At 42.6% G+C, this 20,014-nt stretch overlaps 2 protein-coding genes across 4 annotated transcripts in view; both read left to right on the top strand.

The window, feature by feature from the left end:
• The window catches only part of wdhd1 (WD repeat and HMG-box DNA binding protein 1), a 28,075-nt gene extending 9,756 nt beyond the window's left edge, over positions 1-18,319 (top strand). For 2 of the 3 annotated variants that reach the window (XM_031323742.2, XM_031323743.2), the window contains exons 10-26: positions 1,026-1,167; positions 1,669-1,882; positions 4,595-4,779; positions 4,881-5,065; positions 5,196-5,437; positions 6,092-6,229; positions 6,722-6,878; positions 7,767-7,881; positions 9,568-9,699; positions 9,814-10,037; positions 11,716-11,858; positions 12,325-12,381; positions 12,697-12,728; positions 12,894-13,058; positions 13,763-13,905; positions 13,995-14,130; positions 17,917-18,319. In XM_031323742.2, coding sequence (XP_031179602.1) covers positions 1,026-1,167; positions 1,669-1,882; positions 4,595-4,779; positions 4,881-5,065; positions 5,196-5,437; positions 6,092-6,229; positions 6,722-6,878; positions 7,767-7,881; positions 9,568-9,699; positions 9,814-10,037; positions 11,716-11,858; positions 12,325-12,381; positions 12,697-12,728; positions 12,894-13,058; positions 13,763-13,905; positions 13,995-14,130; positions 17,917-18,099 — 2,593 coding nt within the window. In that variant the 3' untranslated portion in view covers positions 18,100-18,319. The remainder of the gene's footprint in view (positions 1-1,025; positions 1,168-1,668; positions 1,883-4,594; positions 4,780-4,880; positions 5,066-5,195; positions 5,438-6,091; positions 6,230-6,721; positions 6,879-7,766; positions 7,882-9,567; positions 9,700-9,813; positions 10,038-11,715; positions 11,859-12,324; positions 12,382-12,696; positions 12,729-12,893; positions 13,059-13,762; positions 13,906-13,994; positions 14,131-17,916) is intronic. The other variant, XM_031323744.2, reaches the window with a different exon arrangement.
• A 537-nt stretch (positions 18,320-18,856) lies between these two features.
• Positions 18,857-20,014, top strand: part of gch1 (GTP cyclohydrolase 1) — a 29,101-nt gene continuing 27,943 nt past the window's right edge. The window contains exon 1 of the mRNA XM_031323585.2: positions 18,857-19,346. Coding sequence (XP_031179445.1) covers positions 18,986-19,346 — 361 coding nt within the window. The 5' untranslated portion in view covers positions 18,857-18,985. The remainder of the gene's footprint in view (positions 19,347-20,014) is intronic.

The raw sequence follows: 20,014 nt of genomic DNA, 5'->3' as shown, positions 1-20,014 counted from the left end.
ACTAACTGGTTAAAGGGGTGTCTGCATTAAAGCTTTAGTGCGTAACTTTTTGATATTAATGAATGTCCGTTGCCAAATGAGTTGCTACAAAGCTAATTAAGACTATCAGCTCCTCACAACTCTCTCTGTATTTCTCAGTATGACTATGTTCAGAAGATTGTGTTGTCCGGTGACTTTCCCGCGCAGAAGCTCAAGTGAAAATAATTCCCTCTTCTGAAGAGTCCATCATGTTTTTTTTAATCCTCCGTGTCTCCTTGGCTACTAGCAACTCAGTGGAGGAGGGGTGGGGGCGCGATTATGGAAGGTTTGTGTCATGTGGATGCAACAGTGGTGTTGTCATTACTTAGAATTCCTCATGGGGACGACAGAAACTACGCACTTTAAGGCTACATTCACACTAATACATTTATTTTTTTTAAATTGTTACGATTATTTTTGGGCATTTCTGCCTTTAATGGATAGAAAAGCTGAGATATGAAAGGGGAGAGAGAGGGGGGGAAGACATGCAGGAAACCGTCACAGGTCGGACTCGAACCCTGGACCTTCTGCGTCGAGGAATAAACCTTTGCATATGTGCGCCCGCTCTACCAACTGAGCTAACCGGCCACACACACTAATACATTTAAAAAAAAAACAGACATTTAGAAACACTACTGACCCGGTTTTGGTTTGAAAACGCCGGGGTTGGACCAGCACAAATAAATCCTGGGTCTTACTTTACTTTCTCCAAAGTATTTTCTGTATTTACAACATCTACATTCATGATTTTCAACCGCTGAGTAGCGTCAGACAATCTGCTTCCTGTTTACACCGGCACACCAGTGTGTGTGAATGGTCATGTGATATGCGTTGTCAGATGTGTTTATATGGACCTAGATTACTGTAGTGCTGCTACTGCAGCTAAAACACTTGTGTGGAGAGATAATTTTGTTTAAAAATGAAAACGTAGTAGTGTGGATGTAGCCTTAGAGGAACCATAGACGTTCAGGATCACTACAGTGGACGTTGTCTCTCCTCTGCTGCAGGCAGAAGCACGAGAAGGGCTTCACGGTGTGCAGTTTGGCCTGGCATCCGTCCGGCAGCCAGATCGTCTACACAGACACAGAGGGCTGCCTGGGCCTGCTGGACGGACTCAGCACCTCCACATCTAACACCAACACCACCAAGGTACTGCTCGGATAACTAGGGCTGGGTATCCTTCAAAATGTTTTGATACCTCCTTAGTTCCTTAGATACCTGTTCCTAGAACCAATTTTATAAAACAAAAAGACATTACAACATTACCAAAACTTTATTTTTTCAGTTCCTACTACGTGAGCGTAACGTCGAGTTTTACCTGCGTGTCTCTACGACATGTAACGTTAGACAGCCAATCAAAAGCATTATTAGATCTAGAAGCATGCTGCATGCTTATTGGCCCACTGGACACTGATGAGATTTACTCCTTAGATATTGAAAAGGCATTTTTCGATACTTTAGAGGCAATTCGGTCGGCTCCTAAAGAGTATTGAACTGGGGACCCAGCCCTACGGATAACACACGATTTAAACGTTGCATTGATATTTTCATGACAGAACGGTAAACACACAACTTCTAATAATCGGTGCGTTAGGTTTTTTTCATGTCATTTTGATGCTAAATAACTCACACTGCTCACTGGACCTTCAGCAGGCACCAGCAAAAAAAGCAGCCAAAGACTACGACGACCTGTTTGATGATGATGATGATGATAGACTCATGGATGAAGGGCTGAGTGAGACCAACTCTCCGGTGAAGAAACCCATCACCGGGGACGACGACGACGACGATGATGATTTCCTCATGCCTGCAACAGGGCGGGTGAGGAACAGAGGGGCGATCCTGGATGATGAGAACTCACTGGGTGAGTGCCAGAAGGGTTCCGATACAGATGTGTGACGTAGGGTGGAACGGTACACAGAAGTCACGGTTCGGTTCATACCTCGGTTCAGACATCACGGTTCGGTACAGTGGAGGGAAAAGCAAAACAAAAATGCAGAAGGCAATTTCGTTTTATTGTGCATGTCTCAGGCTGTACCACCTAGTGTCATACAGTCTCTCCCCTGAGCTAGCTGCAACAGCCTGAAGTGTGTAAAGTAAGATGTAAACAGTAGTGGTGTAGCCTTGTAGGCAGTAGAGACTTGAGGTTTGAATGATTGAAATCCCATGCAGCAATAAACGCCCCTTCTGGGTGTGCAGTTTGCTGTTTGCTAATGGTAACATGTAGTTCTTTCATTGCTTGTTTAGCAGACAGACTTTCCAGGTTCTCAGAACAGTGACTCCCGAAGCCTGTACTACGAAGCGAGATTTGGCGTTAACGAGGTAACTTCAGGTTCAACCCGGGGTTTTCTGTACTACGAAGGTGGATTAGTTGTTATCGGGTTCAATCGCCATGGTAACTTATGCTGAACACCTAACCTGGTCGGGAGCAGGTTATGTTGGAGATTAGAGATCAACCGGTGTTAAAGCACCGCCCACTGACCAATCAATACTCGACTGATAACGGCGTCACTGTTCTTAGAAGATCAGCTGGAGCTCGGAGGGCGGAGAGAGAGAGGTGCGCTCATAAAAGTTAAAACATTTAGAGACCGACAACCCCGTTAACATTCCCTGATGGGTATTTTTATGAAAGATATAGATTTTCAGGGGAGGGAATTACGTATAGGCTATTTGTTGGCTTCTTTAGCCGTGTGTTGCCAATGCGCACATCGGTTTAAATTATGTTTTTATGTGGTTTTTTTTATTTTCTCTCACGATCGCATACCACTGCTGGGGTTGCAACTGAAATAAAAGCCTAAAGCAACGACAGTTTATGGAAAGCAAAAGTGTAATTATGGTCAGATCTTGTGCCTGACTGATGGGAAAGTGACCAGTTTAGTCTAATGTAGGCTATTATAGTGGGTGTACTGTATATTGGCCAGAATCTGCCTTTGGGTGAGGAGGGGGGCATATCATAGTGGGGGGTCTGGGTGTCCTCCCCCAGGGAAGTTTTAAGCATCAACGACTTCATTTCCTGCATTCCGATACTTTTATGCACCAATTTATGGAGAAATACCTCCATTGAGTCTATGTGAAGAATAAAGCACAGATGACAATTCAAAATATATCAAACATATAATGGAAAGTATGTTGTTACGTGTCATTGGGCTGACATACATACACGCAGCGGTCCGCTGTGTGTATGTATGAGGCCATCTCCACCGCATCCATCTGTGAGGTTGTCAGCTTTGTGTCTGCCTGGCTCAGAGCGCCGTCTAGCAAAAAGCCACGAAGCTTAAAACGCTCTCAAAAGTTAGCGTTGGCTCTGCTACCAGCCTCTGTCACATCCCGTGTGGAGCTTGTGAGCGCGCAGCTGAGAAGGCAGTGTCGCTGTCAAATCTGTCCCTGGGAAAAGTAACGTTGCGGCGAATTGAAAAAGGAACTACGTTTCGTTACCAAATTTTCAGTAGTAGCGCCTTACACTACCTTTTTACCCGAAAAAGTAGTTGCGTTACTGTAACGTGTTACTTTGTAATGCGTTACACCCAACACTGGTGAGAGGTAATCCAGAGTCATATTTCATCCAGTTTATTCGCCAGTGATCGTACATTGGCTAGGAATAAGCTTGGTAGTGGTAGTTTATGTGGGGTTAGCCTTAGCCTAGCTTGTAGGCCACCGCGCTTTCCCCGCTTCTGTTTACGGTCTTGATGCCACCTCCGGGCCCTCCTTCCTGGGAGAGCTGACATGCTAGACCCCGGCGTCCTGGCTATCTCCGGTGGAAGTTGAAGATTTGGAAAAAAGTTGCTTGTGCAGAGTGCATGGATGTCCAAAAGTTCTTGTCTACTGTACAATATATTCTACTATATATTCCCATAATCACATCATGTATAGAGTCGGTGGGCGGGCTTATGGCTGCTGCTGCTGGGAACGGTGGTCTTTGGAATCGGCTTTGGTCGCGACTCTGGAAGACTTGGAGTTAAGCTTTTCTTTGAGAAAAGAACAAAGAACGGCTCTGAAGTCATTCTTAAAAAAGGAAGATGTGTTCGGAGTTTTGCCGACCGGATACAGCAAAAGTTTAATCTATCAACTAGCTTCTTCGTTGCTCTGCCTGGTTGTAGCGCTATCCTATTGCGTGTGGAGAGAATTTAAAAGACAACCGTTTATCCCGCCCCTCTGATTGAGCCCTGCCAATGGTGAGTTCCAGGCTAGAGGCAAGCAGCAATTCCTCACAATTGAGAAGCTGAAACGAGATTTTCTATTTGTGCTTCATAAATGGCTTAAATGAGTATAGAATATCAAAGTTAAAAATTATTTTTCGTTTGATTGATTTATACTTTAGGCACTACTTTTGTTCAAGAAGTGAATGTCATCAGAAGGGGAAAAAGAGAGCTCGGCTGCTGGTCCCCTTAGTCCTGTTAAACCTTTCTCAGTAGACGAGCTTGTTGTTCTGAAGGAAATAAACGTGAACTTCTGCTGACTTGTTGAGTAACATGCTGAATGTATGGTTCACAATAATCGAGAATAAGTGGATTTAACATTTTTATTTTATTTATTAAAGACTATTATGATTCCATCTCTGCATGTGTGTTTTATTCAGACACTGGATCGCTGAAGCTCGGTCAGGACAAATTCGGGGACGATGACGACACGGGCAGCGTCGTAGTTCCTGCAGCTGCCCCGCTGGTGCCCATGCGTCCCGTCTATGAGGGACCCATGCCAACGGCGCCCCAGAAGGCCTTTCAGCCGGGCTCCACCCCTGCACACCTCACTCACCGCTTCATGGTAGACTAAAATAAATGCTGCTGGAACCCTTTCATTCTTCTGTATATTGTTGTAAAGAGATTCCCAGTCTCACGTGTGGTAACGGCGAAATTGTGCCTCAGATGTGGAACTCTGTGGGAATAGTTCGAGGCTACAACGACGAGCAGGACAACGCCATCGACGTGGAGTTTCACGACACGGCCGTGCACCACGCCATGCACCTCACCAACTCGCTGGGTCACACCATGGCTGATCTTTCCCAGGAGGCCGTGCTGCTGGCCTGCCCCAGCACGGACGAGCTCGCCAGGTAAACATCCTTCTGTCCCGGTTTTGTGTTTTTAATGTTACATTGATTTTTCTTTTTTTTTTTTTTTTTTTTTTTTTTTTTTAAATTCTCGCAGTAATTCTTTCAACCTGCTCCACTTATCTCTTCTCAGTAAGCTCCAGTGCCTCCACTTCTCCTCGTGGGACACCAATAAGGAGTGGATGGTGGACCTGCCGGAGGGCGAGGACGTGAGGGCGCTGTGTCTGGGTCAGGGCTGGGCGGCGGTCGCCACCAGCGCGCTGATGCTCCGACTCTTTTCCATCGGCGGAATCCAGAGAGAAATCTTCAGCCTGCCGGGGAACGTGGTCTGCATGGTCGGACACGGAGAGCAGCTGCTCATAGTCTACCATCGGGGTTAGAGACACACACACACACACACACACACACACACACACACACACACACACACACACACACACACACTTAAATATTTGAATATTACAAAAAATAACAAATGAAATTCGAATGTTATTATAGAGGAAGACTGACACACACACACACAGAGGTGATTCAGCCCAATTTACTACAAATTCGTTACACTCAACATTACAGCATTATTTTATACTATAGTATTTATTTTGTGGTCTGTTGTTTCCAATCATTTAACTCTATGAAGACTTAAAACATGCCTGAGTTGAGTAATATGTCAGTGAACATCATGTCTGCTTTATTTTTGTCTATGCTGCATCAGTTTTGTTCATATCAGTTTGTCTGGCAATCTTCACTGGGATGGACAGTCCAGCTCAAGCAAGTTTCAATCCTGTGCCAATTAATTTTCATAGTGCACAGAAATAACTGAAACCAGTAGCTGCCTCCAAAGCAAAAAAAAAAAAAAAAAAAAACATTTTTGAAAAACTAAACACTACGGAATGCTTTGGGAAATGACCAGCACAGGTAGAAATACACTTTAGTAATTGGCCTAATCTCCCTGGTATATGTACTGTATTTATATAGACACTGCAGACTATATTGTAGCATCACTAACACTGTTTAATTTTACACCATCAGCTCCAGGTTTTGATGGGGAACAAGCTCTGGGTGTTCAGCTGCTGCAGTTTGGTCGAAAGAAGAGGCAGCTCATCAACGGGGAACCCCTCCCGCTGTCTCTCCAGTCCCACCTGTCCTGGCTCGGATTCACTGCTGAGGGTCAGTCTGTCCTTTTTGTAAAGAAAATATATTTTTTATTTCAATTTTATTTATAGTGTCAAATCACAACCTGAGTTACCCCAAGACACTTTACAGATAGAGTAGGTCTAGACCACACTCTATAATTTACAATTTACAACATATACATACATATATATATATATATATATATATATATATATATATATAGCAGTTGGTATGATGAACAGTAGCAATTATAGTACCAATAAAGAGTATAAAACTATGACTACAAATAATAGTTGTAGCAGTGCAGGGCGTCGAGCAGGAACACGGCAGCAGCTACAAAAACCGATCCAGGTGCCACCCCAACCCAGGGTGTAGCAGAGCGTTGAGCACTGGATTCAATTCACTTGGAAACATTTCTCTGACCTTGTTTGTCAAATAAAATTAGCAGAAGCAGCATTTCTCTGCGACTACACCCTCATCTTTGGATTTTTAAGTTGACCGCCTGGTTACGTCGTGGTTTTTCAGGTACCCCGTGCTATGTGGATTCGGTCGGGGTGGTCCGGATGCTGAACCGCTCGCTGGGCAACACATGGACGCCAGTGTGTAACACCAGAGAGACCTGCAAAAGCAAGTCCGACCACTACTGGGTGGTCGGAATACATGAGAACCCTCAGCAGCTCAGGTGAGCTCTCTTTACTACACACCTCTGTTGTTTTCTACATCTGAGAAGTTGGTTATACGTTGACGTCTCTTTCAAAATATTTGGGTCGAGTTGGGAGGCGCGAAAGAAATTCTCTCATTGAAAGACAGAAACTAAAACAAGAAATAAAGAAGTGACAAGTTTGTCATCACTAAAACAGCTTTTGGTCTTGTGGCTTGTTGAAAAATAATGTTCCTTGTTATAATAATTACATTTAGAATATCGTATTGAATGGTAGAAAACAAGGTTTTATAAGATCTTCAGAAATGATTTTAATTACTCATAAAATTGTTTTCGAAAGGAGCATACCAGCTGTTTTTGAAATGTCCTATTCCCAACTTTCAGTGAGTTGAAACCTCTTGAGATTTGGCTGCCGAAAAAAGCCCTCATCAGGGAAAGTTTTCTGAAAACCAAACCCAGAAGACACAACACGCTAATGTTTTTTGCATTCGTGAAGCTGCTGTTCATAATCTGAACACCACAGCAAGGAAGCAGTCGAATGAATGTAGTCGCTATATACATCTGGATTATCATTTGATGGTAGCATAACTTCAAACAAAACTACCAGCCAAATTTTCACTGTGATGGTTCACCTTTCTCTCGAGCAAATTTCCAGGCTCTACAAATTGATTTTAATACCGTACTGAATCCAACTGAAGTACGTGGCTGCCTGAAAGTTTGGGTGTAAATCTAAAAGAAAAGGGCCAGCATGACATAAAATCTGATCATCTGTAGTTAGGATATGATCGACAAAACAACCAGCGTGATGTTTTTAATTTCCTGACTCCTGATGTGTTCTCGCTGGTTAATCATTAGGTTTTGGTGTTTGTTTCCCTCTCCCTAAATCCAGTCTGTTGTTGTTCCTGTCAGGTGTATTCCATGTAAAGGCTCCAGGTATCCTCCGACGCTGCCCAGACCTGCTGTGGCCATCCTGCCCTTCAAGCTGCCTCTGTGTCAGACCTCCACAGAGAAAGGACAGATGGAGGTAAACCCACCGGAGAAGGCTTGCTTTGATCAAACTGCACAGATGCTAACATCTGCTAATATCTTAATTTTTTTTTTTGTTCATTAACATTTATAAAAGATGTATCTTCTGTGCCTCTGTAATGTAAAGACTGTAATGTTTGGCAGTTTCCTATCGACAGATTTACACATTACTAAAGTCTTTACTAGCTAAGACAGGGGTCAGCAACCATTTTTGATATTAAGTGCCATTTCAAAATGTTCTTTTTAATCAGTGTGCCATATCAGCATTAAGCCTGCCACCATTTACCGAGCCCGCAGTGCTATTTTTTTTTAATTTGCCCCTTAGCGCCGCATTCCGTGAAGATGGCAACGAGTACTAGCCAATCAGAGATAGAGTAGGGCGGGTCATCACGGAATGCGGATGGGGGGGGAGGAGTCAACCAAACTAGCGTGTCATCCTCGATAGCACACTTTCTTTTGAAAAACACCTCAGTAATCTCACCCGGTCTGCTTACTTTCATTTACGCGCCATACACCGCCTTCGTCCATCACTTACACCCAATAATACTGCTAGTCTCATCCACGCTCTTGTCACTTCCCCTATTGATTATTGTAACTCCCTCCTCTCTGGTTTACCCTACAAGTCCATCCATAAACTCCAATTGGTTCAAAACTCAGCTGCCCGTATTATCACCAGAACCCCAGCAACTGAACACGTTACTCCACTCAACAACTGCACTGGCTCCCTGTCCAGTACCGTATTGACTTTAAGATTCTTCTTTTCACCTTCAAAGCCCACCATAATCTCGCTCCTCCGTACCTCTCTGAACTCCTTCAGCCCTACACTCCACCCCGAACACTCCGATCCTCGTCTTCCTCACTGCTTTCCACTCCTTCTGCCCGTCTGTCTACAATGGGGTTTAGAGCCTTCAGCCTTTCTGCTCCTCGCCTTTGGAACTCTCTCCCGCTATCCATCCGTACCATAGAGTCTCTACCCACCTTTAAAACCTCCCTCAAAACTCACCTTTTCTGAAAGGCCTACCCCACATGACTCCACTCTCCATCAAAATCATGGATAGATTGCTTTATTTTTTTTCTATCTCAATCTTTTAAATGTTTGTTTTAATTTAATTATATTTTCCTTTTTAACTGTATTCTTGCTTGTTTTAACTGTAAGGTGTCCTTGAGTGCTATGAAAGGCGCCCATAAATAAAATTTATTATTATTATTATTATTATTATTATTATTATTATTATTATTATAATTATAACCGGCTGTGCTTCTGCCAATGGCTGTGAAAGAGGTAATTTGGCATGCGGATGAGAGAACATTTCCAAAATAACTTGCTTGCACACTTACTGCTACTGTGCCATTGGTCAAGCTACCGCGTGCCACTAAGGTTGCTGACCCCTGAGCTAAGACATTTGCTAGTTTTAACCTTGCAACCTGATTTGCTACATCATAGAACTTGGGAATGACTTTACGTTTAAACATAGTGATGGATTTATGACTAGCTGGTGCAACCTAATCCAGATGTGCCACAGTATTTTCAGGTTTTCTGTTATAGTTATTGGTAATATTAAACTGTCTTTTAGATGACATAAAGTAACCCAGTCCTGTCAGACCAACATAATAAATGGTTTAATACTTCTCTGTATTGTAAAATGGAAGTAACCAGTCTGTGTCCCGCTCTGTCGTCCTCCAGGAGCAGTTCTGGCGTTCAGTCCTCTTCCACAACCACTTCAGCTTCCTGTCGTCCAGCGGCTACGAGATTGACGAGGATGGACAGAGTCAAACCCAGAAGGAGCAGCAGGAGCTGCTCATGAAGATGTTTGCAGTTGAGTCAAAAAAATCACACTCAGTTTAAATTATGATCAGTGATTTAGAAGTGCGCCTTGTTTTCTGTAGCTGCTGTTGTGTTCAGAGTCAATGTTTTTTTTTTTTCTTCCAGCTGTCCTGTAAGCTGGAGAGAGAGTTTCGCTGCGTGGAGCTGGCGGAGCTCATGACCCAGAACGTGGTGACTCTGGCCATCCGATATGCGTCCCGATCCAGACGCATGGCCCTCGCCCAGCGGCTCAGTGAGATCGCCCTGGAGAAGGCCAACCAGATTCAGGAAGAAGAGCCAGAGGAACAGGAAGAGGAGCCAGAATACTCCGGCGTCAGACGGACCTCTGGGTAATGCCAAAATGCATTTATCCCTTTTTTGACGGTTGTAGTGAATTAGTGCAGCCATTCAGCTTTGACACCACACTCGCCTGTGGTTGCAAGACTTGACTCTGTTTCACTGCGAGAAACTCGTACGAGGTTCTGGTCCTCAGCCAAATGTTGTTTGTGAGGGAAGAACCTCCGCTCTGCAACAACGCTGTACAACAGAGAGTTGGTTCTATAGTGGCATTTAGAGGTGCAACGATGAATCGATTAATCGATTAGTTGTCAACTATTAAATTAATCGCCAACTATTTTGATAATCGATTAATCGTTTTAGTCATTTTTTTATTTAAAAAAAATAAGATTTCTCTGATTCCAGCTTGTTAAATGTGAATATCTTCTAGTTTCCTTTCTCCTCTGTGACAGTAAACTGAATATCTTTGAGTTTTGGACAAAACAAGACATTTGAGGACGTCATCTTAGGCTTTGGGAAACACTGATCCACATTTTTCACCATGTTTTGACATTTTTATAGATCAAACAACTAATCGATTACTCGAGAAAATAATCAACAGATTAATCGACTGAAAATAATCGTTAGTTGCAGCCCTAGTGGCATTCTTCCAGTTAATCTTTCATCTATAATATATCAATATTTCAAGAAGATCAAGTTAATAGTTTTAAACCAGGACCTCCCGTATTTGGATCAAGTTGCTTTTTAGATTAAAGGACAATTCTAGCGCAAAATGAACCTAGGGGTTAATATCATATGTGTACCGAGTCTCTGGGATCTGTTTTCATGCTAATCGAATGTGTCTGTAACTTGAAACTAGCTACCGCAAACCGGTGTTTAGCTGCTAACGCTAGCTTTTGGGGCACAGGGTAAATCGCTATTTCTACACCACTAACATTCTCAAAATGGCACCACACTTCAACGGTAGAATAATGAGGATCCCTACATGTAAACCGAAGCATTGAGAACTTTGTAAGTATACAGACAGTTTATTAAAAAGATAGATTATAAAGACAGTAGCGTTGATGTTTACATGCGGCCGCCATCTTGGATAACAGTCATGAGCAGTCGAACGACTAACGCCGTGCAACCAGTAACCAGTAACATAGCTCAAACACAGTGTTCGTGATTCGACTGCTCATGACTGTTATCCAAGATGGCGGCCGCATGTAAACATTAACGCTACTGTTTTTATAATCTATATTTTTAATAAACTGTCTGTACACTTACAATGTTCTCAATGCTTCGGTTTACATGTAGGGACCCTCATTATGCAACCGTTCAGTGTTCGAACTATACCGTACCTTTGGGGGGGGGGGGGGGGGCATGCGCTTGCGACTTACAAAGATACATAACAGCTACAAGTGTATGCACTATACAGGATTTACCCTATTATACTTTATCGACAGGAATTGATATGTCAAACAGCAAACAGCCACCCACAAATAGTCTATAGACAAAGCATCAGGCTGTCTTTGAGATTTCACATGGACAACGGTTAAAGTTACCCAGGCTATCGAAGAATACCATAACCATCTAACCTGTTAACATTGGAGCCGAAATAAAAACGGACAAGCCACGCAGCTGACACGCTCATGCCATGCACGCAGTGGCAAGGGCTCTTACTCTGTTAAAGCTACTGTGCTCCAGTAGAAGGGAAGAGTGTAATTCACAAGTTTATTATTTGGACAGGTACGGCCAGAGTGAGGTCACGGGAGAACGTCGCAGCAACAGACGTGATCGGGAGGAGGAAGAGGAGCAAGCAGAAGAGCTCAGGGAGGAAGAGGAGGATGGACAGGAGATGGAGACAGAGGAGGCAGCTGAAACTACAAAACGTCAGTTCCATCTCTTTTCTTCAACTCTCTTTGCGCATGTACATTGTAGGGCTGCCACCTCTTAGTCGATTAGTCGACTAATCGGTCGTTTTGGTCTTAGTCGTCTAAGATGTCTTTAGTTGATGAGTCATCTTTTATGCTTATTCATGCTTAATTACTCATTTCCAAGAAACTTATGAGCACATTTCTGGTAAGCACAAGATTTAAAGTGGTGCTTTTGCAGGATTAATTGTGGAGAAACTCAGTTTTACAGATGGTTAATTAACTACATTTATATTGTGCTTTTCTAGTCTTAATCACCTCTCAAAGAGCACAGCTCTGTCGATTACATCAACTAATCGATTAATCGACAAAATCGAAAAGTGTTAGTCGACTAAGAATTTCTTTAGTCGAGGACAGCCCTAGTACGTTGTCAGCACAGGGTGTCACTGATACCAGTGTGTAATGCATGCGTCTCATACTGCAGGTGTGAATCCCTTTGCTAAAGAAGCAGTTTCTTCTGTGACGCCATCTCTGACACCAAGTGAGTAAAGTCTTCCAACAATCCATGTATTTAAATGTTAACCCTAGAATTGTAGTCTATCTTTGCGATCTACTGTTCAAATTATGAATGTGGACACCACCCATCCCATCATCAGAGATCCAGCTTGCAGATAGATAGATAGATAGATAGATAGATAGATAGATAGATAGATAGATAGATAGATAGATAGATAGATAGATTCTAACTGAAGGTCTCTGGAGCTGCCGTCCGTCCTCCTCCTGGCGAAATAGTAGTCTCAGATATCTTTTAATTGGAATTTGCATCTTATGTCTTTTTTTTCTTTCTCTTTTTCAGTTGGCAAAGTAGGACGTGCGAATCCTTTCAAGGTAAGAACTAAAAATACTTGATGATGGCAGCATGTTTGATTTCTCTAATGGTTGTGTGTGAATATGAGTGAATAGATTCACACAAATATCAAATATATAAGTGAATATGCAGAAAGAGTGTGAGGTGAAGAAAGTCTGAGGAATGTTTTGATGGGATATGTGCAGGTCCTCGGCTCGGGGAAGCCCTCGTCTTCATCAGGTCTGCCTCGAGTGACAAACATCCTGGACAACATGACGTCCAGCAGGAAGTCGTCTCCGCTCAGCAGATCTGCAGGGATACCAAGCAAAGGCCCCGTCCTCAAACCGCTTGCCCCCAGGCCCAAAACAAAGGTATCACCATCTCACTTTCCAACATGTTTTTAATCTTATTGCTTTCTATTATTTATTTTTCCATTACTTAAAGAGCTCATATTATGCTTTTCGGCTTTTTCCCTTTCCTTTATTGTGTTATGTATCTTTTTTGTGCATGTTATAGGTTTACAAAGTGAAAAAGCCCAAAGTCCACCCCAAAGGGACTTACCATCTCCAACAGAAAACACTGTTCACAAACTGCTCCAAACAGCTCTATTGTAGTCCAGCCTTTACTTCAGAGACAAACGTGGTCACTTTGTAACATGTTATAATGCTCGCCTAGCTGCTAGCATGGCACGCCCTCATACTCTGCTTCTGACTGGCTAGTAGTCCTTACCTAGGTACTGAGCATGTGTGACTCCCAGTTTTTTGAAAATTAAACCATGTAAACCTATTCTGATATAACCTCTAAATACAATTATGAACCTGAAAATTAGCATAATATGAGCACTTTAACTACCCTAAACTTAAAAAAAATACTTACAACATAGCAACAGAGGAAAAGTTATGCAATGTGGTGACCTCAAGATGATAACGGTTATCAAAGGTGTCTGTATTTAAATTTTAAAACTATTGAACACTGTAGATGGCACCATGCATATTATGCATCTGTGTTGTCAGACTCGTGTAAAACATGAGATATTTACTCATCTATGCTTATAATTTCCCTCTTTCCTCTTCAGACTCAGTCCACTCTGCTGCAGATGAATGGCACGAAGGCGGCCAGTAAGAAGACTCCGGAGAACACACAGCCGGCTGCAGATCAGCAGAAACAACCAGAGGTCCCGCCTCCAGCTTCTCCTGCAGACAACACCGAAAATAACAGGTATAAGATCGATTATCAAACCTTTTTTTGAAGTTATTTTATTGGAAGCCACAAGGTGGATTGACTTGGTTTTGTTGTTGACTGTTCAGGCCGAAGACGGGCTTCCAGTTCTGGCTTGAGGAGAACAGGAAGAGTATCACAGCTGACCAGCCAGACCTGGAGGAGACTGACATCATCAAAGAGGCAATGGGGCGCTTCAGGACGCTGTCAGCAGAGGAGCGACTGGTAAGAAACACTAAGGGGTTCAGAGAGGAGGGTTTGGGTCATATGGCGTCCTGGGAAACTTGTAATTGAGCTCAAAAAGTCCTGAAAAATTACTAAATTTGAGCAAAATCATCTGGAATCTACTAGGGGTGGCAATCACCAGAGGCCCCACGATACAATATTATCACGATACTTAAGGGTAGATACAATATTATTGCGATTTTAAATATTGCGGTATTCTGCGATATATTGCAATTTTTTACCTTTTATCTAACTTCAAATAATGTTCCCAAATGAAATCTGGACTGGACTGTAAAACCAGAGCGGTGATTGTTGGAACAGTGGAAAGACGAACCAAGATGGCTTTTGATAGTTTTATTTTTGTTTATGTCGACTTTGAATGAAATGTGTTTTACGATGACAAATTGATTGTTTATTTCAATAGAGTCTAGTGGGTTGGACGACGGCGACACTGGGGATGTTTCATGATAAACAAAAAGGATCTTAAAAAAGGTCTATGTCTATAGGGATGTTGTCAGACGCTTAGAACAATAATCTGAGCATAAAACAACCTTTTTTTGTGGACCTAAATTGAAGTTGCGCAATTGTAGCTTGTCTCACCTCTGCCGACTGCAGCGGTCTTGCTTAAAGGAGAAATTCACAAAATGAACCTAGGAGTTAATAACACATGTGTACCGAGTTGACCGTTCTCTGGGATATGTTTTCATGCTAATCGAATGTGACCAGTTTAGCGCAAACCGCTAACTAGCTTATAAAGCTAGTCGTCGGGGCACGAGGGTAAAGTAAAAAGAAGTCGCTATTTCTATAGCACTAACAAGGCTCAAAATAGCACCACACTTCCACGGTAGCATAATGAGGGTCCCCCACGAACGCCGTGCTTGAGCTATGTTACTGGTTACACGTGTTCGTCTTTCATCTGATGGTGACTGTTTTCCCAAGATGGCGCCTGCCTGTATACTGTCTTTGTAAACTATCTTTTTAACAAACTGTCTGTACACTTACAAAGTTCTCAATGCTTCGGTTTACATGTAGGGACCCTCATTATGCTACCGTTGAAGTGTGGTGCTATTTTGAGCCTTGTTAGTGGTATAGAAGTAGCGATTTCTTTTTACTTTACCCGTGCCCCGACCACTAGCTTTATAAGCTAGTTAGCGGTTGGCGCTAAACTGGTCACAATCGATTTGCATGAAAACATATCCCAGAGAACGGTCGACTGGGTAATCATGTGTTATTAACTCCTAGGTTCATTTTGCGCCGGATTTCTTCTTTAATACTGGACCAATTTTAAAATTTGTTGTTCCCATCAGTCACTTAGACAAAAAAACATGGGAAAAGTCCAGGTTGAAAAATACGGAAGTTAGCCTTTAGAGACCCCTGTGTGTAAAAAAATAAATAAATAAATAAAATTAAAAAGGGAACTATTTTTATCTGTCTGATAGTAGGAGGTGCTGCAGAGCTCTGTAGTATCACATAGCTTTGAAAGTTTTTCACTATCAGCTGCGGTCATTTCATAAGTGAATAAATTAAAGCGATTTGTGTCGGTAGGTAATGACACACCTCACCCTTTAATTCACACGAGTGCTAATAGACATCAATGTGTGCGTTTGTATATTAGCCCGGTCCTGACCCTGCATACATCAAGACTCTCAGCAGAGAGCTGGATGACACTCGACAGAAGAGAGAGAAAGAAAAGAAGTGGATGTGAACCAGAGGAGGGGGAGGGGAGGGACGCCTGTTGCCTGGGAACCCTGTCGAGTGTGTTTTGGCAGCGAGGGCACAATGCATTGATCTTATGATAATACTGTGTGAGACAGTGGGGTTGGTCAATCTCAGGAGAAATAAGTGTATTTTTGTATAAGTGTATTTTAAAGGACAATTCCAGCCTGATTTACATTTGTGTTCTTTTAAATATCCGTTTTCATCACTTCAGTTTGAATTCAGATTCATATTCAGTTTTTGCATCAGAACCTTAGAAACATTCAAGTCCTCTGCGAAGTGAACACAACAAAAATGTAGTTTGGGGAAATATGAACCTCAGACTCAAAGAAAAACATTTTATTTTTTAACCTAGAAGACATTTCTTGGGGCTCGTTTTGTTATAAAGGATTTTTGGTCCTTTTGGAGGTTAAGTATTGTTCATTACATTTGCAATGTATATTTGCAAATACGCAGTTACCATTGAGACTTGTTTTAACTTCTGAAGCCCAATTTTCACTTTTGGCAGGCGTGATTTTGTGTTTTGCCTGTGTCCGTGAGGGCAGCACAAAAATAACTTTCATCAACATGTCCGTAGTCTCACTTTGCCAGACCTTCCTCCATCGCGCTGCGGAGGAGGGTCTGGCTAGTCCACACAGCATTCCGGGATGGGAGAATAACATGCTCTGGTTTATTGGCATTTCTTTTAACCAATCACAATCGTCTAAGGCGGCGCTAAGCACCGAATGGAGCCACGTTGCCTCTGCAAAATAGCCTCGGGAAGGAACTTGTTTTGATGGAACATGTACATTCAAAAGTTGTTTTAGTCGTGCAACAGAAAACTCAGATTGGACAGATAGTCTAGCTAGCTGTCTGGATTTACCCTGCAGAGATCTGAGGAGCAGTTAACTATAGTCCGCCAACATAAAGGAAGCCCAAGGCAAAGGATATCTGGCCTAAATGAGTGAAATCCGGCGGAATTTCCGTCAGAATGGAGCAATCGATGAAGAGGAACGTCAAGGATATAGACTTACATGTCCGTAAATGCAGAAACCCAATGTGGTATAAATATTCATGGGCACTTATTCCTCCTTCAGTTTTCTTTGGGTTATTTCTTATCAAAGGCTGCAGCGTCTCAGTCACGTGATGAATAGTAAAATTGACCCCCATCCCGCGGGAATCCCATAGGATTCCTGTGAAAAAGTCAGCTGTTAGTGCAAAAGTACAGATAAAACATCGCTCCATAGCACCTACTAGTGGTCAGAAATTAAAAATAAAACAGCAAATCCTCACATTTGAGGAGCCAGAACCTAAGGATTTTCCTTTTAATAAATGACCCAAACTATTAATCAGTTATCAAAAATGTTGACTGGTTTTCTGTCAATCACCTCATCGGCATCTGATCCTTCAAACTGGACTCCCTGGTGGGATTTCCATCTTCTCACTGATACCTGTAGCAACACGCCAACACTATTTTTATCATTCAGATGAAACTCGGTAACAGCTTTTCAGTTTGGTTATTTAATAAACTGGAAAATGACGCTGAGGGGCCTGAAACCTTGTATGAGTCTGTGTGTCTGTCTGTGTGTTTCTGTGTGTCCTAATTGCATTATTCTGTCCAAATACAATAAAACGGCAATTGAAAAGCGAGACGTCACAGCTTGTAGCATCTACCAGCTCTGTAATGGTGGTGTTTGTGTGCGTTTGCTTGGTTGAATATGTATGGGGTTAATGGGCAGTGCTTCATCGCGCGCTGGAGGTGAAGAGTGTGTGTTTGTGTGTGTGTGGCCTGTGCTGCTGCCAGTCCACACACCAGGCCTGATGATTCAGCCCAGCTCCATTACGTCCAGGAAAGGGCTTCCTTTTGTCTCGGCTTAGAGAGAAAGAGGGGGGGAAAAAATAAAAGCATGAGGAGGGAAAAGAGGCAGCAGCCTGTCAGTAGTGATTATACATGACAGGATGCAATTTCGAAGTGTGTGTGTGTGTGTGTGTGTGTGTGTGTGTGTGTGTGTGTGTGTGTGTACACACACCGTTTTGTTGTTAGGTAATTAACGTGCATTTCATGTCCTCTTCTTTTCTCGTTTGGTTCAGTCGTGGACAGAAAGAGCAAAAGGCCAAACTGGAGACGCAGCCGATCTGAAGAAGAGGAAGAGAGCCGGAGGAGGTGCGGAAAATGACAATGGACAGGTGGAAGCAGATGAAAATAGTTCCAAGAAGAAGAAATCTTTGGATCCCTCCTCAAAGCTTTCGGCATTTGCTTTTAACAAAAACTAAATATTTTTATGTATTTTTTTTTTTGTTCAGATTTATGTGTGACAACTGTAAAGTCTGTTTGCTGTGTTGATGAATACGTTCTCTGTTCTTTGAGGCACTTAATCAGAACATTTTAAAGCTCTTAAAATGCCTTCAGAGTTAGTGATGGATCAGATGGGTGTTCATCAATTATGGAGCATCCTTTGCTTTGATTTTTCATTTATAACATTTCTAAAAAAAAGACTTAACTGTATTTTAACAATTGAATAAATGTAAATGTTTGTTAGTTCACATTTCTGTCTTTGATTTCCTTTTTGTTGCATCAACTTCATTCACAAGCAGTGAAAATGTCAACAAATCCGATGAAAAGACCAAAACCAACAAAGTCCGTATCTGAATACTTATTAACTATTATTGACTTCCTGCTCTGTGTCTGCTCCAGCTTTTAGCTCCAATTGGTTCCTATGGAAAATATTACATACAAATCAGCCTTACTTTTAGTGTCTAGTATTGGTCAAGCTCCAGAAAGCCTGGGGCAGTCTTAACTGGTAACAGTAATTAGGGTTATTACCTGATTTAGCAAAAAGCCATTACATATTGTTTCTAAGTCAATGTTCTAACTTAAGAAAAGCATCCTAACTTCCCAAAATCTTAAATAAACTCTCCTAACTTTACAATAACCGTCCTCCACCACTGCTGAAAGGGATGTAGGCCCCGCCCTCTGGAGCCGGACAGCCAATAGGAGCTCTCCCTGGATTACCCTGCTGTTATAAAGCCTGATGCCAAGGCTGCGGGAGAAGCGTGCACTTTAACTAAAAACACAAGTGAGCCATCGAAAAGAAGCAGAAACTGACCAAACAAGTTCTCAGCAGGCAGGAAACACAAGGTAAAGACAAAAGAAGTAGTGATGGAGCACTCCAAGCAGACACAGTACAGCTCAAACGAGAAGAAAGACAGCGGCTCCGTGCTGAACAGACACTTTGACGGGATGGTGAAGCGGTCAGCCGGCGGCACCGCGCGCGCCGCAGCTGCCCAGCCTCCGGGCGCGGAGTCTGGCTCGCACCGGCCGGTGATGGAGAGCTGGAGGGAGGATCGCACCAGGAGCGTGGAGGACAACGAGATGAGCCTGCCGTCCCTGGCCGCAGCTTACACCACCATCCTGCGGGGGCTCGGGGAGGACCCGCAGCGGCAGGGGCTCCTCAAAACCCCCTGGAGGGCAGCCACCGCCATGCAGTTCTTCACCAAGGGCTACCAGGAGAAAATTATCGGTGAGTTTTTGTAAATCCTCAAAGCAGCTCAGAGGCTGTTGGGATTTGTCCTGCGGTCAACAGGTGGCAGGTAAAGGAGAGTGTTTCAGAAACTCACTTTACTCCCTTTTATAGGCTGATGTGAATGTAGGTGATAAGAAATTAAGACTTTATAAACGACCTGAGGGAAGTGGTGGAATATAAGTATATTTACTCAAATACTGTACTAGAAGTACAGTAGCTACCTCTTCTTGAGTATTTTCTCTTATTACGCTACCCTTATACTTTCCAGTGGGAAATATTGTAGATTTAAATTAGATTGAAGATTTTACATATCAGTTAATAAAATAATGTAGGCCTGTTATTATAGCTAGATAGATAGATGAAGCTTTTACTACTTTGTACAGTAGTGTACATAAAATGGAATAAATAGAACAAGTTAAGTAAGCAGAACATAAACAAAGGCAACTACAAAACATATACATTAAACTTCCCATATACATATATAGCCTAAAGTAGATAAATTATCTCCATCTCCACCAGCTACAGCATGAAAATCCTGTTTACACAGTGTAAAAATACACCTTCACCGGCAGAGGTCTTGCATTCAACATTTTAAGTAAAATAAGTTAAATGTACATAAAGCATCAAAAGTAAAAGTACAGTACAGCATTTTATTTTGTAGAGGA

This window comes from Sander lucioperca, chromosome 3 (assembly GCF_008315115.2).
Source record: "Sander lucioperca isolate FBNREF2018 chromosome 3, SLUC_FBN_1.2, whole genome shotgun sequence".
Classification (NCBI taxonomy): domain Eukaryota; kingdom Metazoa; phylum Chordata; class Actinopteri; order Perciformes; family Percidae; genus Sander; species Sander lucioperca.
Note: the sequence above shows the minus strand (reverse complement) of the source record. Positions and strands in the feature narration are given on the sequence as shown.